General features: G+C 39.6%; 1 protein-coding gene across 8 annotated transcripts; it reads left to right on the forward strand.

Annotated features, from left to right (window-relative positions):
- On the forward strand, positions 1–26,122 carry LOC109196111 (nectin-4). Of its 8 annotated transcripts, XM_025901966.1 has the most exons (8): positions 1–410; positions 531–707; positions 823–1,125; positions 2,695–2,788; positions 2,879–3,033; positions 23,976–24,069; positions 24,181–24,335; positions 24,944–26,122. In XM_025901966.1, exons 1-8 carry the CDS (start codon positions 356–358, stop codon positions 25,141–25,143), a joined length of 1,233 nt encoding a protein of 410 aa, XP_025757751.1. In that variant the 5' UTR covers positions 1–355; the 3' UTR covers positions 25,144–26,122. The 8 variants fall into 8 exon arrangements, with proteins under 8 accessions (XP_025757751.1, XP_025757749.1, XP_025757755.1 ...); XM_025901964.1 differs by having other exon boundaries at positions 1–707; XM_025901970.1 differs by lacking the exons at positions 23,976–24,069; positions 24,181–24,335; positions 24,944–26,122 and adding exons at positions 6,303–6,432; positions 8,527–10,386 and having other exon boundaries at positions 4–707; positions 2,879–3,038.
- Positions 26,123–26,520: the final 398 nt, after the last annotated feature.

A 26,520-nucleotide genomic window follows, 5' to 3' on the forward strand; every position in this document is an offset into this window, starting at 1 on the left:
GAGGTGTCTCTTCTTTCCAAGCTCCTTAAACTATGATGACCTGGATGACTGAGAACCTTCATAGACATATCAGCATGGACTGGTTTTTTAGTTACACAAAGCAAATAAAGGACTGGTGCACCGCAGGTTTTGCCTCATCTTGCCACCGCCTTCAAGCTGGACTCAAGTTTATAAAGATCCCATGTCAAAGTATTGTGGTTACTTAATTTGTCTTTTTGAGATGAAGTGCAGCTTCTTTCAGAGTGTTTAAGGAGGCCAGATGCAAATAAAATTGTTCTTTAGTGTTTAATCCTGTAAAACTTCTTGGGTACTCTGCTGTTTCTACTTTTCTGCTTACTGTCATTAATAGTGTTTCATGCTCTTTACAGCTCTCCATGTGATCGGTGGAAGTGTGAAAGTGGTTCAAGGAGGTACTGCTATTTTACCGTGTTATGTCACTGATACCAATGATGACCTGACACAGATTTCCTGGCAGAGGAGGACAAGAGAAAACCCTCGTAATTACATTTTTTTTACTGCTTCTTACTCAGACGGAGACAGACCACAGTTTTTCAATGAACAATTTAAATTTATTGGCAATTTTAAAGACAAAAATGGAACTCTCCAGTTATTCAATGTTACCCTGAAGGATGAAGGCAGCTACACGTGCATCTTCACCTTGGTTCCCAGTGGAAATCAGAAGACTGAGATGCCTCTAAAAGTTTTTGGTATGGAAAAAAAAAAAAGCATTTCATTTTAAATGTGTTTGTGTGTGAGACAGAGACAGTTACTTTTACCATCTTACTTGCATGTTGATTTATTTGTGTGCTGTAACTCTCCTAGTGCCTCCTTTCACAAGTGTCAAGGACAACCTTCCGACTTTGGGCACAGAAGAGGTTTTATTTGCTACCTGCACAGCTGCGGGATCCAGGCCTCCTGCAGAGGTGAGGTGGCTCACTGGTGCTTTGGCAGACAGAGTGAGGACGACAAGAAATTACATCCATTATGACAACGGTATGACTACCACCGTCAGCTCTCTGTTTGGTGTACCTACGGGAGATATTAACGGTCACAAGGTCCAGTGTGTCATCAGCGGTGACTCCCTGTCTAAAGAAGAAACCCTGCCCTTCACCATACAGATCTACTGTGAGTATCAGCTGCTCATGTAGTTTATTATTTGTCTTCTTTCGTGTTGCTGTTGGCTTAAGAATTGTAATTATTTAATCGGCTATTTAAAAGCTGCACAGACACACCCAGAATTAAGGTCGGCAACAACATGATACTAATGAACGGAAGTCAGCAAAAACCTTTTAAAGCAGTCAAGTGACTCATTACTCTTACTGCTAGTATTACCTATTAATTCCAGTAAGGCTTCATTAGAGGAAGAAACCTGGATGAAACTCTGTGGCCAGATGCAAGAGTGTTTCTTCGGATAAGTATAAGCGGAGGAGGATGAGTGGATGGTTGGGTGGAGAGCAGAAACATAAATCGTTTCAACCATTACCACTGTAAAGAGTGGGACTCACTGAGGTCATTGTACCTTGGTTTTGGAGCTTTTGCCTTTTAAATGAGCTTTGATCAACTTAATCTTCATTCTTTAATTTTTCAGAGGTTATTTGAGGAATCCAGGGCAATTTTGTTGAGGTAGAAGCTCCTGTTAATAACACAACCTATCCTGCAGAGTAATGTTACTGAACATTTGCATTGATCTGTTTCTGGCCTAGAACTTCTGTCATGACAAGACACCATGTCACAAAGTGAAAGCTGTTTCAAAGTCATTTGGCAAACTTAACACTGAGTTCAAAGTCAAAGTAAACTTTATTGTTATCTTCGCTATATACAATACAGTATACAGACAGACGAGATGACAAGGCTCCCATTACATTCAGTGAAAAAACAAACAAACAATAAATATAAGAAGAGTAAGAAAATAATATAAACTTTAAGATTAGTCAGGGTCTGTATCTCTGAGCTCTGCATTCATTTGATCCATGTACACAATGGGAAATTGGCAGGAGGACGTTTGTGGGTTAAACTATAAGCAAAAACAATTGAGGCTGCTTTGAAAGCAAAAGTGGGCTCATCCACTGTGTTTTGTGTTGTGCTTTTTCTTGTCAACTGGACCCCAAAAATCATGACATGAAAAAACTTTTTAGTGTCTATTAGTGAGCCAGTGAAAATCATGAATGTAGGTCTGCATGATGATTTGTCTCTGTTGTCAAATACTGGAGAAAAATTTATTTTTATTTTCTTAACAATGTTCTGAGAAACAGAATCCTGTGTTGTGAAATTGCAGAAAGAAAAGGGTAAAATGGACAGAACTTAAATTTAGACATTCATCTTTTTATCAAAAGAGCAAGTAAATGTGTTACTGAGTAGCAGCAGTTACCAGTGTTATAGTTTCTGTTACTGCGAGTCCTGTTGAAATTAAATTCATCAAAGAGTGAGCACAAGCCCTACACTGCAAGCCACACATGCATCCTACAGACACATAATAACTTCTCATTTGCGGTATCTACAGTAGTCTGTATGTGTATAAACCTTTATGTTCATCACAGAGCATTCCCACAGTCAGGAAAATCTGTTTGTTTTTTTTCTAAAATGACTTTGGTTACTTTTCACTTAGTTTCAATGTTTATGGCTTTGTGTGATATGATAAGACTAAAATATATGTGAAATGTAATTTTTGGTAGTTTCTCTCTCTATTTTCTGCAGTCTCTCCCAGAGAAGTGAACATTAAAGCCATTTCAGGGGACTCATTTGAGTGTGTGACAGAAGCCAACCCAAATGCAAACTTTACCTGGAGCAGGTAATGTAGTTTGCATTTTCTGAAAGATTTGGGCCTTTGGGATAAATTAGTTTGAACAACACTCTCCAAGCATTGTTCATGTTTTTCCAGATCTGGACAGTCTTTACTGCAGTCTGCTGTCAGAGTAGAGGGTGCAAAGCTACAACTGCTGAGTCTGACTTCTGATCTAAATGGCCTCTATCAGTGTGAAGCATCTAACAAATATGGAAGAAAACATGGTCAGCTCTATGTGCATGTGCCATCAGGTGAGGTCAGTTTGGATTTACCTGTGCAGTTTGTTTGGGGGTTTTTGAATTAGAATTCCAGGAGAGCAGTTACCTAAGAGGAGTGTTTAGGTTACTCTAGAGCAGGAATGTCAACCTCATTTTACATGGTGGGCTACATACAGTCCATCTTGTGTTTAAATTGGGAGTACCAGTGAAACCTCCCTTTCTGCCAGTGTAAAGAGGTTTAACTATACATTTAAACCCTGATGTAAAAGAAGTGGGTTTAAATGTATAGTTGTATTTCAGTTTTTCGACATGATAAAGAAATGCCACTGCAGTAAATGCTTAAATTGTAAGGAAGAAAAAGTTTTATCTTAATCTTTAATCTTTGTTTAAACTGTAAACCTACTAAAAATAAGACATTTCTATCATAGATATTGACAAATGGGAAATTTCTGCCATTTCATTGTTCATCTTGGTTTTTATTAGTAGGAAAAGCCATTTCACTAGGGAGATTATTTTCACTGAAATTGAGATCTCGATTATTTGACGATATTTATTTAACAATAACAATGTATTGAATAATGGCTTTAAAGATTGTCAAAAAATAATATAAAATAGTGTGCAAATACTGATTACAGTGCAAATGTTTGCAATATAAAAAATAAATGAAAAATGTAAACATCTATGTTTCGTGAACTTCAAAATACTGCACAATATTTGATCCACGTCTGACTCCGCGAACCCATAATGTTTCCACCAATGTTCTCTCTAATATTTCATGTGTCTGAGCGAACACACAAACTCCCTGAGCGATCCCTTGGACCAGTGGTCCCCAACCCCCGGGCCTCGGACCGGTACCAGTCCGTGAGTCGTTTGGTACCGGGCCGCGAGAGTTGAAGCTCAGGTGTGAAATGTATGGTTTTCAGGGTTTTTATCGGTTTTCAGCGTTATTTTATTATCGTTTTTATCGTTAACTCGGTTTTCCTGGGTCTTTTCACGTGTGTTATGAATAAATCTTCTTTTTTTCGGTACCGGCACTAGTTTTATTTTGTTGTATTTATCCGCGACACCTTAAAGGCCGGTCCGTGAAAATATTGTCGGGCATAAACCGGTCCGTGGCACAAAAAAGGTTGGGGACCGCTGCCTTGGACCACTGTGAGCGACATCAGACGTGAGCACTGTGGTCACGCCAGCATCTAATCCATCCAAGTTACATGGTTTATTAAAATAATCAAATTACAGCATTTACATTTATGTTAGACTACTTTTAATTAACTGCTTTAGCCCACTTCCAATGAAAATTTAAAAAATCTTGTTCATGACCTGTGTAGTATGTTAACACTATTGGAAGTAAAAATAACTTGAACTCCAATTTTGAAAACACAACTTTCTTTCTTTCTTTTTTTTTCATAAAGCTCTGACTTGTATTATGAGTCTGAGTCTGTGGTCTGGGAGAGAGTCCTGTAACTCTCTGTCTGCAAAATACACTATATAATGACCAATGTTGGGCAATTAATTATATAGTTACTTCTTCAAAAAAGTAACTGAGTTATGCAAACAACAAAGTGTTTTGCAGCTCTTTACCTAAAAATGCAGCCAAGGCGTTTTTTTAAATAAACATTTCAAACTATTTACAGAACAATCAGCTGTTCTGCATCAAATGTGATGCCACACAAATTATTTGTGCCACTCCAAAAAATAATTTCTGTCCCCTATGAGATAAAGGAGAACAACAGCCTGATACCTGCAGGCCTGACAACAGGAGATGTATCACTCCTGTAACACCTGTAACATTCAGCAGTCGCCTCATTGTTCTGACACACACAGCAAAACTATTGACTACACTACACACGATTTGCGCTAAACGTCTCAAATCTCTCACATATCAAAACACCGCCGTCACTCCTAAAACTTCCCCCCGTTTCTTAACAACTAGATGCCACGTTGCCATATCATTTTTTGATTGGTCGACACGGTACTTTTTTTCGACCAATAGGAAAGGGGGGGGGGGTTTGGTTTGGTTTTTGCTCACAGGTGGAGAGTGCTTTCGAGCGGTTTCCTTATAAAACGCCGTTTTTACCGTTTCTTCCCGCAGTAAATATAAACAACGACAGTATTCAGGAAGAAAACCAAACATTGCAGATATTTTTATCATAACTCTGGTTTTACGTGGCCTATCAACACAATTTAAAAACTGGTATAAAGTCCACACTTTTTCCGTCAATTGTTCCGTCTGTCCTGCTCACATCTCCAATGGTTGTACACGTTGTCATTAATGTGGCTTCACTGCACATCAGCCACGCTGCTTTGCTAGCTAAAACACCGGTGTCGGCACATAAGGACGCTGTCATAGCCTGTCAGCAACGTTGATTGGCTGCGTATATACGAATGTGAATCGCATTATTGGCTGGACTATAGGATAAGGTGGCATCGTTCTAATCCCATACAGGAGCAGCCAGTCACTTACTGACTAACACTGCAAAACAGAATTGTTAAAGTTTTAATTTTAATTTCAATTCAGGTTAGATTTTTTTTGTGCGCAACGCAGATTTTCTGCGCTCACAGACCGTGCCAGCAGTGCGCAATTGCGCACGTGCACAGCTTAGAGGGAACATTGGTTTCCACACCACTGAAGTCGTTTTACCTCTCTTTTCAACCAACGGCATTCTTTCTTCAGCAGCCATTATCCTCTCCTCTCCAAATAACTTCTGCTTAGCTTTCCGAGCTTTCTGAGCTTCCCTCGGGTCTTAATTGTTGTGACGCGTGTTCGAAACGCAGAGAGGTGCACTCGATTTGCCACACGGAACAGCGCGAGAGTAAAGCACGAGGGAGGTGCTAATAATCGGCTCAGTCATTTTCAATGATCGTTGAAAACCCAGATCGTAATCGAGATTAAAATTCGATTAATTGAGCAGCCCTAAGTACGCATTATTTGTCAATGAATAGAATTTAAATAGAGGTGCTTTGGCGGTTAAACTCCGATGGCCCGTTTCGGTGGAATGCAACACCAGCTGTGAAAGGAATTAGAGCAGCACCTCCCAGAGCCTAGACACTGGTGGTAGAGATGAAGATGGTTGCTTGAATAGAGCAATAAGAGGTGACGATGGGTGAGGGGGTGGGTTGCATAGAGGTGTCTGCAAAGGAGAATAGAAAATGCGCAATGAGATTTAAAGTACGCAGCATGAATCCTGATTGGCCATGAGAAGCCAGGAAAAGATGATTGGACTATACCAGTCCAAATTGAATTGAGAGACAACAAGAGATTATTTTATTTTCATTATATTCATCCTTTTTTGTCTCTGCAGGAGCATGCTCTGCTGCTTGGGCCTTATTTGGTGTTTTGCTTTTCCTGGATGTCATTGGAGCTGCAGCATGGTGCTTTTATGCTGCATGGTTGCATTTAAAAGAAACAAGATTGTCCAAAGTGTTTTGCGAGTAAGTTAACAAAACAAGATAAAAACACAGATCAATAAAAATGCAATAAACAAAAAAATAAAAGACAAACAAACTAAAGCAAAGATTCAGCAACATAAAAAAAAACTAATCGGAACTCAAATTGAACTCAAAATAAAATCCAAAGTAAAAAAGTGAATTATAAGACACTGAAGTACAATTATAAAGTGACAGGTTATTAAATCATAGATGATGATGAAACACAGTCTCCCTAGTTATTTAACCGTTTATCTATTACTTAATTACTTTGGTGTACAGGGTGGGCCATTTATATGGATACACCGTAATAAAATGGGAATGGTTGGTGATATTAAAGTCCTGTTTGTGGCACATTAGTATATGTGAGGGGGCAAACTCTTCAAGATGGGTGGTGACCATGGTGGCCATTTAGAAGTCGGCCATCTTGGATAAAACTTTTGTTTTTTCAATAGGAAGTGGGCCATGTGACACATCAAACTTATTGGTAATGTCACAAGAAAAACAATGGTGTGCTTGGTTTCAACGTAACTTTATTCTTTCATGAGTTATTTACAAGTTTCTCTTTGTTCACAGCCTTTGACATGTCGAAGAGGTTAACACGTGAGGAGCGGATCGAAATTGTGTTGATATCTGGTGAACGCAGTAACCGGGTCATTGCAGCAGATTTCAATGCAAGACACCCTACGAGACCACCCATCTCCCATGCTACAGTTAGCAAACTGCTTGCTAAGTTTCGTGAAACTGGTTCAGTGTTGGATTTGCCAAAATGTGGACGCAAGAAAACTGTCACTAATGAAGAAACATCAGTGGCTGTCCTAGCTTCATTCAGCAAGAGCCCACAGCGTAGCACTCGCCGCATGTCACTGAAGAGTGGCATTAGTCGAACATCCCTTCAGCGGATATTAGCTACTCACAAATGGCACCCTTACAAACTGCAGCTACTGCAGCATCTCAACGAGGATGACCCAGATCGGCGCACAGAATTTGCAGAATGGGCAAAACAAAAATTGGAACAGGACCCTCAGTTCACACAGAAGATTTTGTTCAGTGATGAGGCAAACTTTTATGTGAATGGTGAAGTTGGTGTGGTATATGGGGTACAACGATAGTGGGTCCATTCTTCATCAATGGAAACCTCAAGGCCACTGGATATTTGAAATTGCTACATGATGATGTGTTTCCCTCTTTGTGCACTGAAGCTGGCACGTTCCCTGAGTTTTTCCAGCAAGATGGTGCACCACCACATTATGGGTGCCAGGTCCGAGCATTCCTAGATGAACAGTTTCTTGGAAAGTGGATTGGTCATCGTGGGCCAGTTGAATGGCCCCCAAGGTCTCCCGATCTGACCCCCTTAGACTTTTATCTTTGGGGTCATCTGAAGGCAATTGTCTATGGTGTGAAGATACGAGATGTGCAGCACCTGAAACTACAGATACTGGATGCCTGTGCTGGCATTTCTCCTGTGGTGTTGCTCTCAGTGTGTGAAGAGTGGGAGAAGAGGGTTGCATTGACAATCCAACACAATGGGCAGCACATTGAACACATGTTATAAGTGGTCAGAAACTTGTAAATAACTCATGAAAGAATAAAGTTACGTTGAAACCAAGCACACCATTGTTTTTCTTGTGACATTGCCAATAAGTTTGATGTGTCACATGGCCCTCTTCCTATTGAAAAAACAAAAGTTTTATCCAAGATGGCCGACTTCTAAATGGCCACCATGGTCACCACCCATCTTGAGGAGTTTGCCCCCTCACATATACTAATGTGCCACAAACAGGACTTTAATATCACCGACCATTCCCATTTTATTACGGTGTATCCATATAAATGGCCCACCCTGTAGTATCAACCATGAGAGAGGTCTTTATTAGTAAGAAAAGCTGCAAAACTCACAGTTGAGCAGAAGATGATCATGGACCATAGCAAGAAGTAGAAATTAAATGTATCAGTAAAGTTACATATATCATTCAGAATATGTTGGTAATGACTTGATTAATGTTGCAGTTAATGAATGTATATTTATAGCTTTAGTTATGTGCAAGACATTTGATTAAGTCTGCTTGTCTGTTTCTAAAATATTCTTATACACTAAAGGTTTCTGCAAATTCTGTTGAAATCGTTCAAACTTTTAAACAAATTCCCTGACAACTGTGGAAGCAAAAGGTTGACAACATCTAGAATGAAGGCTCCACTAATATGTCATCCCAGACTCAGCTGCCTAATGAACACATGAAGAACAGGTGGAGGTACTTGGTGCCTTTTTATATTCCTGCTATTTAATTTGTTTTTTCCAAGTTTTTGTTGAAATTTCTTTTTTGCTGTTAACCTGCTTTCATCAGCAGTTTACTGTTGACAGCAGTGGTATTAATGTGGTTACTGTGAATTCAGATATGAGTAGAGATCTTCCTGCTGCTATTTATGAACTGAGTCAAAAACATATGTCATCAGCTGTGACAGCATGGCACTGCCTATGAGATCACCTAAAAATACAAGTTAACTTGTTAACATGTTAGTGCCTCAAAACATACTTTAAAAAGAAGAAAAAAAGGGAACAGAGAATGTAATGGGCTGAAAGGAATGCTGAAGTTGGAAAATGGCAAATAGACCCAATAAAATGGATCTGCAAGGCCAGTAATGTTGTGGGGATGAAGGTGGACTGCGTTAAGCTGATGGCAGAGAGACAGATGATGTCTAAGATGAGGACGATGCTGGACAATACCACCCACTCCTTGACGTGCTGATCAGTCACAGGAGCACGTTTGGTGAGAGACTAAGACTACCCATAATGCACCACTGAATGACACAGGAAATCATTCCTGCTTTTGTCTGTCTCCCCCCATTTAATGCACAGCTTACACTGTACCCGTTTCCACATCCTCTACAGTGAAATAACAAATAACAAAGTTTTACAGTTTAGAGTCAACCATCTATATTTAATCTCTTTAATATTCTGGATATTTATAATTGACCTATGTGGATATATTAGAGGATTTGTTTTGTTTGTTTTGTAGCTTTGTAATATATTGTATTATTTAATTTACTCCAGTTTGTTACTGTTCTTATTGTCTTGGAGCAACAGTCACCACATAATTTCCTTAGGGATTAATAAAGTATTCCGATTAAAGAGAAGTACAACTAGAGGCTTATTGTTTTCTGGAAAAGGTGAATTGAGACTAGGTATGCTGTATGATAGTGGGACTGACTGATGTGACTTTGACCGAACCTTGACTGACAGATCAAGGTTCAGATCATTCATTGATCTTCTACTCTAAATGTCACATTTATGTTCTATGTTACGGTAATGACAATATGAAGGATTGATTGTAGTTCAAAAGAGTTATGCACAAATCAGTCAAGCATTTGATTGGTCTGTTCTGAATCCCACCTCTTTATATGGCCGCTAATATCCATTGACATGAAATATCGTTTTTTTTTAATGATACTTTTACTTGACTGTGTACAATATATACAGGGGACATTGTTTCTAAATACTTTATGTTCAATATGAGGGAATTACATGACAGAAAACTTCCAGTAAATGTTGCGTATATGCAGTGATGTAGTGATAACAATTATTTTTACACTACAGTGACAAGTTAAATATATATGGTTCAATATACTTTGTAGTAAAGTAATGCAGTTACAAGTTAAATAAGATATTTTGATCTTTGAAGACTTTTGTCAGTGTTGGAGGAACTGAGTTCATAACCAAACAGACTATTTCACTGATTGATGTTAGAATATAGAGACATTTAACAATTATCTTTTTTCATATGTTTTACATATGATGTTCCTACAACTGATATGAATTCATTTTGTATTGTTAAAGCTGTATGTTTCAACTGAAACTGACGTGTACTGTAACTGAAAAAAGCATTTTTCATGTCTGTGATGACACTAAAACAACTGTATTTTAAGTCAGTCCATTAAATAAAATGAATGCTGTGTCAAAAATACATTAGCCTCCTCTATCCAAATGTATTTAATTGCATACCCAAAGACATACACATCCTTCCAAATTCACCCAACACCTTTCATATTACACTTTCCATCTGTCATATTGCACCACAATTTTATATCTATTACATGATTGTTACATATAGTGTGTTTGTAATTAATCTTAACAAGTTTATCACAATGAAGACAATTTGTGACATTTCAATTCAACAAGACTTACCAGCCATGTTTATAGTTTGTTGCAGTAATGTTTACAATAATGTTTTTAACTTTTAACAAATATTAATTCATTGAATTCCAGCTCTTGGTCAGTGTAGGAATGTTTAGTTTGCTTTAGAGTTTAGAAATGTGTTAGATAGAATGTAGAATTATTGCAGAGACACTGACACTGCCCTCAATGTAATAAAGGCCTGATTGTGTCATGAGCTTAGAAGTAGATTTGTAACTTGATAACTGTGGTCTGGAGGGGAGATGGTTTTTTATGGCCCCTAGGAAGAGACACATACCCACAGTGTTTTAACTGATATACTCCCACACCTATAAGCACCACCTGTTTATTTTCAAAGCGTGCATATTGTTTAAAGCCTAAATTATCTGTTCGCTAAGTTGAGCGTATCTCAGTGTAAATTCACTCAGTATGTTAAAGAAACGGTGTGTGATCCGTCTTAGTTAGTAATTAATAGAATCGGTGTTTCATCCGTGGCGGTGTGTGATCCGTCTTAGTTATTAGGAAAAAGTGGCGGTGTGTGATCCGTCCTCCGTGCGTTAAAGCAGGAAACGTGTGTTACTATTAGTTAGAAAGCGGGGCTGAGAGGCCTCGTCGCAGCTGACGGCTGTGTGCTCAGAGTTTGGCAACTACACCCTTCTTCGGACGCGTCGTTGGGACCTGTAGCCAGGGTGGTGACCTGGGTAATGAGGGCGCCTTAAATAACTAAAGCTAGGTGTTGGATCCTAGTCGCGGTTGATAACCTGCATGAAAGTGGGGGCAAGTTGCTTTGTTGACTGCAGTGTTTGTAGACTGCATAGTGTGTGTGTCAAAGCGCCGTTAGAGTCGGCGTCTCGTTGAAGTACGGGAGTCAATTAAAGTAACAAAAAGAATTTGGGTCTAAAAGTGTGTGTTTGTGGTGTGCAGAAATCGTGGCAGGAGGCCGTGTCGCGAATTGTTGCAAACTGTGAAGTCAATTGGGGGGTTTAATTTGGTTTTATTTTTTATGGGGAAGAGAAACTGCGGTATCCAGTCCGTGGCGCAGTTTGAATAATTTGTGAGGTAAATGTGGCGCGATCTGAAGATCGTGAGCCTAATTGTCCTAGTTAGGTTGAGGCGTACAAGAGCGGACGGCACCCGCTCTTTGTGCTGATCAGGGCTTTGTCCTGTATCAGCAGAGAAGGTGTCTCGCAGAAAGTTTGAATAGGACTGTGAGAAGCATGAGGTGTGTGTGAGTCAGCCTCAGGGGGCGGGTTCACAGGTGGAACAAAGGAGGAGTAAAATGTGTGTGTGTGTGTGAGAGAGAGAAAGAAAGGTGGGGGTGAGTGACCAGCCTGTGAGTGTGTGTGTGAATTCCTTGATGACAAAAGGAGGAGGAAAAAGTACATTAGTTGATTTCCTGTGAAATAATAATAATAGTTAAGAAATCAAAGTGATCAAACAGGAGAAAATGAACTAAAGTAATTAAAGAAAAAACTAAACAGTGGATTATTGTTAAGTTCATGATAAATAAATTGATAAAATTAATAGTGACATTTAAAGGTGACCAAGTACTCAAGGATGAATGGAGAATTTGTTTGCTGACCGTATGAGAGCTGTTGGGGTGAAAGGAAAATGAGCTTGGAGGAGTGAGTTTACAGGTTAATGTGTGGGTGTTAAAAAAAAGAGAATGAAAATAATGAAAACAAAGAAAATAAAAAGTGTGTAAGTGTGAGTGGGAAATTGTCTCCAGCTGGGGAAGCAGTGACACTACAGGTCATCTTCTTCCCCTGCTGGACACAAAAGAAAACATAATTTGGAGTATTGTGGGTGAAAATAATTAACAACAACATCAAGAAGATTTTTTTGTGTTTGCGATTAAGAACAAATAAAAACATTTATTTCCGGGGTTTAAAGTCAGTAGAGTTCAAAACAAAATAAGTGGAGATCTGTTGCTTTAGGAGTGATGAAAACATATGCAGTCACAGTGAATAATGAAAGTCTCTCAGTCTGTCGATTACAGGTGGGGAACGGACCTGGATCAATTCTCCACAGGCAGCAGTCGGAAGAAAATTATAGGTTAAGATCATTAGAATTTTTTTTTTTTTTTTAAAGAAACACCCAGCCAATATTTTTGGCTGAATTGTTTTGCAGCTTCCCGTCCTCATCCTGAAAAAGCAAGCTCCAAGGAAGCTAATCTCTCCTTGAAGACACGGAGTGAAGTTCCAGAAGCACAAGCATGAACATCAACAGTGGACAGCAGTCCAAGAGACAATACCAGAGTCCTGAGCAGAGAGGTCCAGCAGCACTATGGACAAACAGCATCAGAAAGAGAAGATCCATCATCTTGATTGGATGAATGGAGATGCGTTTCCAGCAAGCTGCAACTTCACTGTGTGTGAAGGACTTTTGAGAAGATTGTTTCAGAGGGACACCGGCCTCGTCTTCCCTTCTAGAAGTGCATGCTTAAATGAAGATGAATAAAGATTTTGTAAAAATAACTACTGAGTTCCGGTGCCGTCTCTGGATCCCTCGACGAATAAAAGAACTGGGGCAAAACTGATTTCACAACACCAGCTATATACAATCTAGTATTAAAAACAATATACAGTAAAGTGTCTGTGCAGGAAATGGAAATCAGCTTAGATAGTTGTGAAACATCTACTGATACCTTGTTGAATCCTTTTGTAGATGTAATTGTACAAAGGTGTCACGATTACTAGGCTGGACTGAGCCCACTCAGATCAGTGCAAATAGAACTGTGTTTATTTACAACACCGGCTGGAATATTTACATGTGAGATGTCGAAGAGGGGTCCAAGCAAGGAACAGCACTTCACCAAGGCCTTAAATAGCATTAGGGGCAGTCAGCGAGGATGAGCATCAGGTGAGTAGATAGAAGATGAGGGATCCAGGAAGGCACAGGTATCCAGACGCTGCCCTGATGAAGAAGGTGAGTACCAGAATCAGCGCAGCCACAAAGAACCCTGACAAAAGGGCAGCAGGTCGTCTGATCATGTAGACTAAGAAAATCTACTGAAGTTCACATTAGAAACTATTGTGAGTTGTGATTCCTTTCCCCTATGGTGAGACACTAGGATCGTTTAAGAACTGAAAGATAGAATCAGTACCACATGGAAGCTCCTGTCAGGCATCATAGCGGCTAAGATGACTCAATGGCTCAGGTGGGGCACAGAAAGAGATTGGCAAGAATACCAGAGGTGCAAAACGCCAGGTACTGGTAAACCGAGCAAATGCAAGACTAGGGAGACCTGCCTGTGCACTACCAGATTGATTACAATATATATACAAGATCAACAGGACCCTAAAGAGCCTTCATCAGGAACTCAATGAGGATGTGGTGGACAACACTAGAGGCCAACTTCAAGCCCATAGCATAAGTCACCATCAAGTGCGGAATCTACCAAGTAGATGCTCTGTCCTCACTGCTGTTCTGCATAGGCCTGAACCCCTCAGTGAGATCATTGACAAGACTGGTTGCGGATACCGACTACGGAATGGAGCAGTTGTCAGCCACCTCCTGTACATGGATGACATCAAGCTGTATGCCAAGAGTGAACGAGGCATCGATTCCCTTATCCACACTACCAGGATATACAGCAATGATCGAAATGTTGTTCAGACTTGAGAAATGCAGTCAGATGATAACTAAGAGATGGAAGGTAGTTAGAACTGAGGGTTTCGAACTACCAGAAGGCAACATTGCAGACATAGAAGACAGCTACATCCCACAGGCAATTGGGAACCATGAAGAGGCCACTAGGAAAGCTGCAACCAACAAGTACTTGCAGAGGGTCAGGCAAGTTCTGAGGAGTCAGCTGAACGGTAAGAACAAGATCCGGGCTATCAACACTTACCCCCTACCCGTGATCAGGTTCCCTGATAAGACCAGGTACCAGGATAATTAGCTGGCCAAAGGAGGCGATAGAAGCCACTGACATCAAAACAAGGAAGCGCCTTACCATGCATGTAGGGTTTCAACCCAAGTCCAGCACCCAGAGCCTGTATGCTAAGCGGAAGTAAAGCCGGGGACTAGTGAGTGTCAGCACCACAGTCCAGGATGAGGCAACAAACATCCATGATTATGTCAGGAAGATGGCCCCATCCGACCGTATGCTCAGTAAATGCCTCAGGCAGCAGAAACCCAAGAAAGAGGAGGCAGAGGAGTAACTGAACACAGGGTGGAAGATGCAAGGGTGCAAGATGCTACCAGTGTCCTTGGGCAAGACACTTTACCTACCACCTACTGGTGATGGCCACGATATAGCAGCCTCGCTTCTATCACTGTCAGTCTGCCCCAGGGCAGCTGCGGCTACAATTGCAGCTTGCCTCCACCAGTGTGAATGTGAGAGTGAATGAAGAGTGCAATTGTAAAGCGCTATATAAATACAATCAATTCTTATCATTGTCATTATTATTATTATTATTATTATTAATAACCATCGTGGAAGGACAGGCCCCTGCACAGTATGTACCAATAGCAGATAGAGTAGGTGGCTGACATCCAGAACTCCTACCAGTGGCTGGACAAAGCTGGACTGAAAGACCGCACAGAGGGACTAATCATGGCAGCACAGGAACAAGCTCTGAGCACAAGATCCATAGAGGCTGGGGTCTATCACACCAGGCAAGACCCCAGGTGCAGGCTGTGTAAAGATGCCCCAGAGACAATCCAGCACATAACATAAGGGTGCAAGATGCTAGCAGGCAGGGCATACATGGAACGCCATAACCAAGCGGCCACTATACAGAAACTATGCCGAATATGGCCTGGAAGTCCTGAGGTCAAAATAGGAGATGCCCCCAAGGGTGATGGAGAATGACCGAGCTAAGATCCTGTGGGACTTCCAGATGCAGACGGACAACATGGTGGTGGCTAATCAACCGGACATAGTGGTGGTAGACAAACAGAAGAAGACGGCCGTAGTGATTGATGTAGTGGTGCTGAATGACAACAACATCAGGAAGAAGGAACACAAGAAGCTTGAGAAATACCAAGGGCTCAGAGAAGAGCTCGAGAAAATGTGGAGGGCGAAGGTAACAGTGGTCCCAGTGGTAATTGGAGCACTAGGTGCGGTGACTCCCAAACGAGGCAAGTGGCTCCAGCAGAACCCGGGAACAACATCTGAGATCTCTGTCCAGAAGAGCGCAGTCCTGGGAACAGCTAAGGTACTGCGCAGGACCCTCAAGCTCCCAGGCCTCTGGTAGAGGACCCGAGCTTGATGGATAGATAAAAAAAAAGATGATAAATTCCAATGAATATATGAAAATATATATAAAAACATGATGTTAAAAAAACCTTTATTTTTAACAGGTTTAGATCGCATTCTACACTTTCCCATCTAAAGAGAAATATTTTCAACAGAGAGCTCAAAGCTGAAATTGCCACTTTGAATTTTGAAAGAAAATGAAGAAAGCAAAACAAATGAACTGCAAATTATGCAATCAGGGTCCTGTGTGGTTTTGCATCTTTTTCTTGTTGTAGTCAATTAATTAAAACTAATTGGTTTCACACTGGGCTAGTACACTTAATTATTAATGCGTACAGGCCTAACTAATACATCAAAAGCTAAAAGGGGAGAATGTAAAAGCATTTAAAAGGAAAAGGGGTCAGAATCTGTTTTCCCCCCTAATATTGTCTTTGTTGGTCACTTTGCCATTTCACCTTTAAGCTTCAAGTATGTAATCCACTTAATGGCTGTTGTATTAGTGAAGTCATGGTGGGTGAGAAACTACCTAAAAGGCTAGGAATTTGGATCTTTCAAGCTTTGCAAGCAGTTTGTGGCACTTTGAGCATAAATATTTTGAATCTATACAGGTAACAGCAGTAACTGCTTTTTTAAAAGACAAATTTGTGTGTTTGTAATTCTGGTAATCATGTTACAATAATGTTCACTGGCAGAAATAAAACAGCACTGAAGATGTTGAAAGCACAAAGTTTGTACAGAGGAACAGAGTCTATTTTAAATGCATTTATATAGGTAACAAATTATCAGTCAACTTTACTTGAGAGTATGCACAACTTGAAAGTCTACACACAGCCTGATCACAGTAACAGGCAGAAACAGGTTCACAAAGAGGTACTGTTGAAGAACTCTTGGGCGGGACATTTGTTCACGTTTGATGTGTCAGAGGAATGTTGGCAGTTTCCTTCTCAGTCTAACAACCGTTGTACTTGCACCAAAGCACATGAAAGTGTGTGATACTGTGTCGTCTGGTGCTGCTGACTGTGCTCCTGAGTGGAGGTATGATGGTAGAGGTTTTAGGGGGTTCTTTTTCTTATGCATTTGCTGATAATCATGTAAAGATATAGATACATATAAATGAACTAAACTAAAATAAATAAACTAAAACGGTTGTAGTGATTGATGTAGCGGTTCCGAATGACAATAACATCAGGAAGAAGGAACACAAGAAGCTTGAGAAATACAAAGGGTTCAGAGAAGAGCTCGAGAAAATGTGGAGGGCGAAGGTAACAGTGGTCCCAGTGGTAATCGGAGCACTAGGTGTGGTGACTCCCAAACTAAACTAAATAAAAGGAAGATGCATACAGCATTTTTTCAAAGTGAAGTAAATAAAAGTCAGTCCGAGGTAAGTCAACATAATCTTGACAATAAACATCTCTTCCTGTGACACAAACGCCCCTCATCTTTCAGAGGGTGTTACGCCCCTCTGCACTTGCTAACCTGCTATGCCATTTTAAGATAGAACCCCTTCTCACTAACACTCTGGTTGGAGTGAGGACGTGTTGCTGGTATTCGTCTCCTTTGTGTGACAGAGGGTCGAACAAAGGGCTCCACAACAGTCAACAGCTGTTGAAAGATGCTATATAAATACAGTTTTACGTACTACATTACTTTCCTGCACCTGCAGCAGTGGGCAAGAGCGTAGGTCAATGCTGTTTCTTCAGGATATTTTAGAGGGGGCCCCATGATCAAGTCTCAAACCTGATAATCCTCAGTGTGAAGCGTCTAACACATACGGAAGAAAACTCGGTCCGCTCTATGTGCACGTGGCATCAGGTGAGGTCAGCTTGGACTGAGCTGTGCAGTTTGTCCAAATCTTTTTTTAAATTGTTTGATTTTTTTGCTGCTGTTGTGTCATTCAGATGTTTCTCTGTTTTTTTCTTGTGTTCTTCTATCAAAGGAGAACAAAAGAAAGAGACACAGAGACTTGAACATCTAGAATTGGACTCTCCCTATTTAGGAATTCGCCTCATGCCCAAACGAGAGGTTAGACTTTGTTGGAGAGCAGTTACTTTAAAGTAGTGGTTAAGTTACCCTATGGCCAAATTAAAGAGCGCATGAGTGATGCACCACCCAGTACATTACAACCAGTTCAACCACTTGATGTATGGAAAGTATCTTAGCTTGTGGTTCTTTCCAAATAACAAATGTGTCTCACTTGCTTTCCTACCTCAGATCTCGTCAGTAATGATGGGAAGTCTTTTCTCTTTTCAGAGAGCCGGCTCTTGTGGCACGACTCCCAAAGAAGTGCCAGCTCTTTTGGCTCCCAAATGGCTTTCGCTCATGACATATCACTGCTTGTCAGTACATGAAAGTTTTTGAATGTTTTACAGACAGCTGATGCATGATGTTTAAGTACTGTCTGAGTCATCTGTTTGAGTAATATATTATCTATATTTAAGCTTTTGCTGTGTTGTGTCATTCAGATGTGATTCTGTTTTCTTTTCTTTGGACTTTTATCAAAGAAAACAAATAAAAACCTGAAAATCTACACACAAAAAATGACTCTCCCTATGGAGGTATTCCAGCAATGCCCAGATAAAAAGTTAGAAATCCACTACTTGTCCTAGCCTGTCAAAGGTTCTTTTTATAGTCATAGTTAATCCCATTTATTTTTGTACCTTTGAGCAAGGTTCGAATGCAAACTATAAATTGAATAGAATTGATTCACCTTTGAATAGCACTGCATGCAGAGAGTTTAATTAGCCATATATTATGAAGAGGAAGTTCACCTGAGTTACAGGTCTTCCGGTTGTAAAACTAGATGGTCTGTTCACAGACCTGCAGCTTGATTGTCATTTTCCTGAGAACACCAGAATTGGTGGGTCTGCTACTGGCGCCTGAACCATGATTTTCTTTCTCAGTCTTTATTGCTGGTGCAGTGGGGCCTGGGTTAGGCAACAGGCAATTCCTGGGTGACAAAAGCACTGATTTTGTGTGTGTTCCCTAACCTCCACTCTTTAATGTTTTGAATTGTTGTTTGTATATATTGTTTATTGTTTATTTCTTCTTTTCTGGCTGATATGTTGTGTGTTTTGCATTGCTGCGTTTGAGAGAATCCATCGACCAGAACCAAATTTCTGGTATGCGTTTCCACATATACTTGGCCATAAATTTGATTCTGATTCTGTGCATTTGACACCACCAAATGGTCCACATAGTCTGGTAGCAGTTTAAAGGACACTACCCACCATCTCATCAGAAGCATGTCTTATCTCATCCTACCAGTAGAGAGTGAGAGTTAAAACTAGAGAAATAAAACCAGTCAGTCTTGTTGGGGGTCGTCGTGTTGCCTCTCCAGTGCAATTGTTGCCACTTTTATTTTAACCAAAGCAGGTGAAGTGGATTAACAGTGGTTCATGCTTCCTAACTGGACAGATTGATATGTCTGAAGTTTGGCTGACTTTCTGTTATACACTATTCTTCAGTCCCTTTCTTTTATTTATTTGGTCTGAAACAGTGTATTTTCATCTGAATGAGTAATGATGAGTAATGGGAAATGTTTAGTAATATGAATGAAATGAAATGTTTCACATGATCTATTACATTCTATAACATTTAGGGATTTTTTTTATTTTTATTTAATTGTTAAACATCATGTAGAGCAGTGCTGGAACCAGAGAGAAAGTAAATCTATGACTATGTTGTACTGTAATTTGAATACATTAGTACCCCCTCCCTAACTTTTTAAAACAAAACTAAATAAAATGATAGAAACTCTGTACAATAATATGTAGCGAGTAAAAATGTGCAACCAAAGAGGAATAATTCACAAGCCAAAATTCTGTGATGGGAAAAAATACAGCCGGCCCTTTTTTTCGTAAAAACAAAGTTGTCAGGTCTGTGATCCAAAGTAATTAAATGCTAAATGGCCTGTATTTGTATAGCGCTTTACTAGTCCCTATGGACTCCAAAGCGCTTTACACATCCAGTCATCCACCCATTCACACACACATTCACACACTGGTGATGGCAAGCTACATTGTAGCCACAGCCACCCTGGGGTGCATTGACAGAGGCTATTAAATTAAAACTAAAAGATTCATTCCCAAACAAAGTCATACTGTTAAAGCAACGGGGAGGGTGGAGATGGAGGAGCGGGCCAAAGTTCAAATGACTAACAGTTCTAAATAAGTCGAAACTTCGATAACATTTAAAATGACAATGGAAAGTGTGACACAAATATGAAAAAATTTATTGTGTGTTCTTCTCCCAAGTGTGCAAATTATTGATATAGCCTACAGTGTTTGGTGATTTCTCACTTGAGTCTAGAAGTGATTCTAAATTTCAGCCAGTAACTGACTGCAAATGATTTTCACCCAAATATTAAACACAATTCTTATTTTAAAAATTGCTCAGTTACTTTAAGACTCTGAAAGTGAGGCACTTTGTAAAAATGTATTTGGATGCTTCTCGTGGCTTTTTCAAGTGAACTTAAACACTTTTCATCTGGACAGGTGTAATCCCAAAGAAGAAGAACAATTAGTTTATGTTTCTTGTATTCTTGTTTAAATTAAACACTTGTTAACAGTGTTAATTTAAGACATACTTAGTGGTGTGTATGAGCATTTTGTAACAGGCATAGCCTGTTTTTTGTTTTTTTTTCGTCACCAGCTTTAAGGTGGTTGAAAATCTTCGTCGCTGACTCTTAATTGAATATTTATGTTGATGCCACTAACAGGCATCATAAAACTTGTGTTTAACAAAACTGTACTGGAATATAAAGTGATCAAAAAGTACAATCAAAGAGGAATGATCATCAAGGAAAAACTTCTGGGATGCAAAACAATAAAACATTTGAAAGCAAATTTCTTCATTCTGTGATCCAAACCAAATAAAGGGCAAAGGACCATAATTGCAACCCACTTTTCTTTTACTTGTACCTTCCTTGTTTTTTACAACGTGCTCCTCTCTGACTCCACCTTCCATAAGTTTCGGATCTCACTCGCAGCTCGGACTTGAAGCTTCCAAAGGTCATCACTTCAGAAACGTGTTTCTAACTTGTTAACTGAACTCAACCCTGGTGTGCATGGGTAGCTGCTCGCAGGAAAAAGAAAAGCAAATGGTGGACTTGTTTGCGTTTTCGAGAGCAGTTATTTCAGGAAAAATTGAAATGGGTCGTTTCTTTTTGGCACCTTGCCTGGTGCTGCTGGCTGTGCTCCTGCTGGGCAGCGGTGCTGACGGTATGTAGAAAGATGTTTTCTTTATTCACGCATGCTGCACTACAACACCGCTCATATAACTACAGTCATAGATCAAACGGCAAAAGCTAAGAAAGATGCGGTATTTGTAGAAACAGATTCATGTGTCAATCTCAGTCGGCGTGTGCCAAACAGTCTGTGCGAGTCTATTCAGATTTACGTAACGTAAAAAGAACAGACGTGTGCACCTTAGAACACACACGCATCAACACTACATATGAGCGAGCGGAGGGATGTTTGGAGTTGTTGTTTGGATGTTTGGAGGAGGAGTTGACCGTCCGATTGGGGTCTGGGATGTGGGGCTTTCCTGCTACTGGGGAGTCGGGGGCGATCTCCTTGTCTCCACTCCAGGGAAAAGTTAACACCTCCTTGGTCTAGGTGCAGTTTCCCCCTCTAGGGGAAAGGGTACCTGGACCTGGGGTTTAGAGTATATTTGAGGAGTGTGATTGTGTGTACAGATGCCCTGCAGGTACTTACAGATCATCGTACTCATTTAGTAACTTCCTAAGCAGAATAGATTATTCCAACATACTCATTGGATTTCAATATCCCTGAGCACATGAGAAATGTGTATTCCCAGACTAGGTGGCAGTAGTTCCTGGAGGTTGCAGTCTCTTGCTGGGTGAAATTGGTTACAAATTAGGTGCTGCACCAAAAACTAAGTGTTTGGTTGAGAGCAGATTGCCACCATTGTCTGTATTTTTCCATGTTTGTCTGTGAATGCTACTACTAGCTGAGCAGTAGTACATCTTGAAAAAGCGTGATGCAAACCAAAATTAAAGCCACAGTGTTCAGTCAGTAGCTGGAGCATAAAATATAATACAGCTGACCCATTTTTTTTATTTTTTCCACTACATGGTTTTTGATTGTCTGTCCATACAGTGTGAGGTTGAGTCCAGTTTGTCATAAATACCATCAAGTGTTCTTGTAACACATAATGATTAATGTGTTATGCCTTGCATCAAAAAAAAATGAGGAGGCCAATTACAAGTTAACTTATACTTTCGTGTTTAATCCTGTAAACCTTATTGGACACTCTATTTCAACCTTTTCAATTCCCATCATTAATACTTCTTCATTTACTTCGCAGCTCTGCAGGTGATTGGTGGAAGCGTGACAGTGGTTCAAGGAGATACAGCTATCTTACCTTGCAAACTCAGACTCATTGACTCCACGGAAGACTTGACACAGATTACCTGGCAGAAGAGGACCAGAGAAAAACCCAGTAATGACAATTTTATAACTGTCGGACCAAGTCAAGAACCCCAGTTTGTCCATAGACGTGATGATCGATTTAAATACATCGGGAATTTTAATGACAAAAATGGAACTCTCCAGTTATCCAATGTTGCCCTGAAGGATGAAGGCAGCTACACGTGCATCTTCACCTTGTTTCCCGGTGGAACTAAGAAGACTGAAATACCGCTAAAAGTTACTGGTATGGAAGAAAAAACAACTTTTATTTAAGAATATTCTCTGTGATTGTGTGTAAAACAGAGTTATGAGTTATTCTCACCATCTTGCTTGTATGTCAACTTATTTGTGTGCTGTAACTCTCCTAGTGCCTCCTTTCACAAGTGTGATGGACAATCTTCCCACTTTGGGCACAGAAGAGGTTTTATTTGTTACGTGCACAGCTGCGGGCTCCAGGCCTCCTGCAGAGGTGAGGTGGCTCACTGGTGTTTTGGGAGACAAATTGAGGACGACAACAAATTACATCCATTATGGCAATGGTACGACTACCACAGTCAGCTCTCTGTTTGGTGTACCTACCAGAGAGATTAACGGCCACCAGGTCCAGTGTGTCATCAGCAGTCACGCCATATCTACAGAAGAAACCCTGCCCTTCATCATACAGGTCTACTGTGAGTATCAGCTGCTTATGTAGTTTATTAGTTGTGTTCTTTTGTGTTGTTGTCCATTTGGTCATTTTAACTATTTAATCAAATTTAAAAGATTCACAGACACAGCTTGGATAAAACTCAGCAAAAAGATAATGAACAGAAGTCAGCAAAAACCTTTTAAAGCAGTCAAATGACTCATTACTATTATTTTACTAGCACCTATTAATTCCAGTAAGGCTTCAGTAGAAGAAGAAACCTGGATGAAACTCTGAGTACAGATTAGAATGGATGGATGGATGGATGGATGGAACATAAATCGTTTCAACCATTTCCACTGTAAAGAGTCTTAATGTGGGACTCACTGAGGTCATTGTACCTCGGTTTTGGAGCTTTTGCCTTTTAAATGAGCTTTGATCAACTTAATCTTCATTCTTTCATTTTTCAGAGCTTGTTTGAGCAATTCAGGGTAATTTTGTTGAACTGGAATCTCCTATTAATTATGATTCTACACAACCTATTCTGCAGAGTAATGTTACTGAACATTTGCAATGATCTGTTTCTGGCCTAGAACTTCTATCATGACAAGACACCATGTCACAAAGTGAAAGCTGTTTCCAAGTGATTTGATAACCTTGACATTGAGTTCAGTGTCTCTATGTCTGAGCTCCTCATTCATTCGATCCATGTACACAATGGGAAACTGGCAGGAGGACATTTGTGGGTAAAACTGTAAGCAAAAACAATTGAGGCTGTTTTGAAAGCATAAGTGGGCTCATCCACTGTGTTTTGTGTTGTGCTGCTTCTTGTCAAATGGATCCCAAAAATCATCACACAAAATTTTTTGTGTGTCTGTTAGTGAGCCAGTGAAAATAATGAATGTAGGTCTGCATGATGATTTGTCTCTGTTGTCAAATACTGGAGAAAAATTTCTTTTTATTTTCTTAACAATGTTCTGAGAAACAGGATGCTGTTTTGTGAAATTGCAGAAAGAAAAGGGTAAAATAGTAGTATCAATCAAGTAGTATCAAATTTAGTATCATTAATATTTCCTTAATTCTGGATTAACACAGTTCTCTCTCTATTTTCTGCAGTCTCTCCCACAGAAGTGAACATGAAAGCAATTTCAGGGCACTCATTTGAGTGTGTGACAGAAGCCAACCCAAATGCAAACTTCACCTGGAGCAGGTAAAGTTTGAATTTGCTGAAAGATTTGAGCCTTTGGGATAAATTAGTTTGAACAACAGTCTCCATGTTTGGATCGTGTGAATGAACTCAGCATCATTCATGTTTTTCCAGATATGGCCAGTCTTTACTACCATCTGTTGTAAAAGTAGAGGGTGCAAAGCTACAAGTGCTGAGTCTGACCTCTGATCTTAATGGCCTCTATCAGTGTGAAGCATCTAACACATATGGAAGAAAATACGGTCAGCTCTATGTGCATGTGGCATCAGGTAAGGTCAGGTTGGATTTACCTGTACAGCTTGTTCAGGTTTTTTGGATTTCCTTATCCTTATTGAACTTACGCATGAACTTCATAAAACTTATGAAAATACAGCTGGAAGTCCAAAATTGATGCCTCCTTCACAGCTTTCCAAAGCTGTCCATTGGGCCAGATTGGAGTCTTTCGTGGGACAATTCTAGCCTTATGTTTGACACCCCTGCCCGAGAGCCAAGTTAATGAATGGATGACTGATGCTCCACCCAGTGCAATCGGCTAGTTCCTTCAAATGAGATTGGTCTCATTTAATTTTGTATTTATCAGTACAACAAAATTTGTTTAGTGTGTCATTTGTGAATCTGTGGGATAAGTATTGAATGCTGTTGGAATGTTGTCTGAGTCATCTAAATGTGAAATATAAAACTAAATGCCAGAAAAGTGAGAGGGGGTCATGTGATTGTTGGGTTTTTCTTTGCATGCATTGTTGTAGGGACTATCTTACAATATAAAGAACATTGAGGTGACTGCTGTTGTGATTTGGTGCTGTATAGATAAAATTGAATTGAGAGAGAACAAGAGATCATTTCATTCTCATTATATTTTTCCTTCTTGTCTCTGCAGAAGCATGCTCTGCTGCTTGGGCCTTATTTGGTGTTTTGCTTTCCCTGAATGTCATTGGAGCAGCAGCATGGTGCTTTCATAAATCTGGACATTTTCAAAGGTGCTTAGAAGAATCAACCTCAATATACTCAATGTGTAGCATAAAATGTTGTTCTCCTGACATTAAAGATCAGTATCATGATCACATGCAGAAGAGGTAGTACTACTGATTTTATATTTATTATCTCATGCATTTTGCACCAGAATTCTTTGATATTTCTTCAAAAAAACATACAAATTATCCTACTGCATGAAACAAAATTTAAGTTTCTTGCATAATACACGAACAAAACTTCTATTTTTCAATTTAAAAAAAAGTGACGTTACACAAATAAGCCTGACAACTTGTATTTATCAAGTTTTCTCCTTGGGCATTTATTTCTGTTTTACTATTCAGTAAATTTAGCCTTATTAAGTATTTGCGCCAAGAGCATTTCAAACAAAATTTAAAACAAACTTTTGGTTTCCCTTGCAACACAGCAGAACTATGCACAGACTTACCGCTTCAACTGAGCCTCTTCTAGTTATTAATGACTCTTCTTATGAAATCACAACAGTGCAATGGGCTTGTATTGGACTATGACCATGTAGATTTTTAATAGTTTCTAACCACAAGAATGCAAAATATTTAGCTTTTTCCGTGACTGAAACATTGTCTGCCATTATTGCTGCTAGGCAACAGGTTTGAAAATGGATCCAAAGGATTTACCTACGAAATAAAAATTTACAGTGGTTTGCTTTTGCACAAAAAAGCAGCCCAATTAAGAAGAGCAGTAAAAAAACAAGAGGAAAACAATTCATAGGCTGAGAGAAAACTTGAAGGAATTATCAAGAAAGTGCAGGTAAAACAATGCAACAAACATGACATTCCAAGTTACATCATCTTAAAGTACCATATTTACTCAGTTTAGAACCAATATATTGAATATGTCATTTAATGTTAAAATACATTAAACGAGTTAAAGTTCTTATAAGATCCATTTTTATCACCTTGGATGATGGTGGAGTCGAACTCAGGACATTCCTGCTATGAGACAACATTGCTAACCACAGCACCGCCATCCTGCCCCAAACAATAAACAATCAAATCCAATTGAAACACAGACTCTCAGGTTTAATTCAGAGGGTTGGACGATAATATTTCTTCCTTATACACTGTATAAACTCAGTTGTCCAATTAAATTTTCAGAATTCCAATTTCAAAATCATCATATATTTTACATATGATGTTCCTACAACTGATATGAATTCATTTTGTATTGTTAAAGCTGTATGTTTCAACTGAAACTGATGTGTACTGTAACTGAAAAAAGCATTTTTCATGTCTGTGATGACACTAAAAAAACTGTATTTTATGTCAGTCCATTAAATAAAATGAATGTTGTGTCAAAAATACCCTAACCCTGTGATGACATTCTCCTCTATCCAAATGTATTTAATTGCATATCCAAAGACATACACATCCTTCCAAATTCACCCAACACCTTTCATATTACACTTTCCATCTGTCACATTGCTCTACAATTTTATATCTATTA

This window comes from Oreochromis niloticus, linkage group LG20 (assembly GCF_001858045.2).
Source record: "Oreochromis niloticus isolate F11D_XX linkage group LG20, O_niloticus_UMD_NMBU, whole genome shotgun sequence".
In the NCBI taxonomy this organism is placed as follows: Eukaryota; Metazoa; Chordata; class Actinopteri; order Cichliformes; family Cichlidae; genus Oreochromis; species Oreochromis niloticus.

Excerpts from the sequence above, each read along its gene's own strand:
- LOC109196111 (XM_025901964.1), top strand. The coding sequence starts at position 356 with ATGCTCTTTACAGCTCTCCATGTGATCGGTGGAAGTGTGAAAGTGGTT. Across the intron at positions 708-822 it reads GATGCCTCTAAAAGTTTTTG|TGCCTCCTTTCACAAGTGTC; the intron begins GTATGGAAAAAA and ends TAACTCTCCTAG. Across the intron at positions 24,336-24,943 it reads CTATGTGCATGTGGCATCAG|AAGCATGCTCTGCTGCTTGG; the intron begins GTAAGGTCAGGT and ends TTGTCTCTGCAG.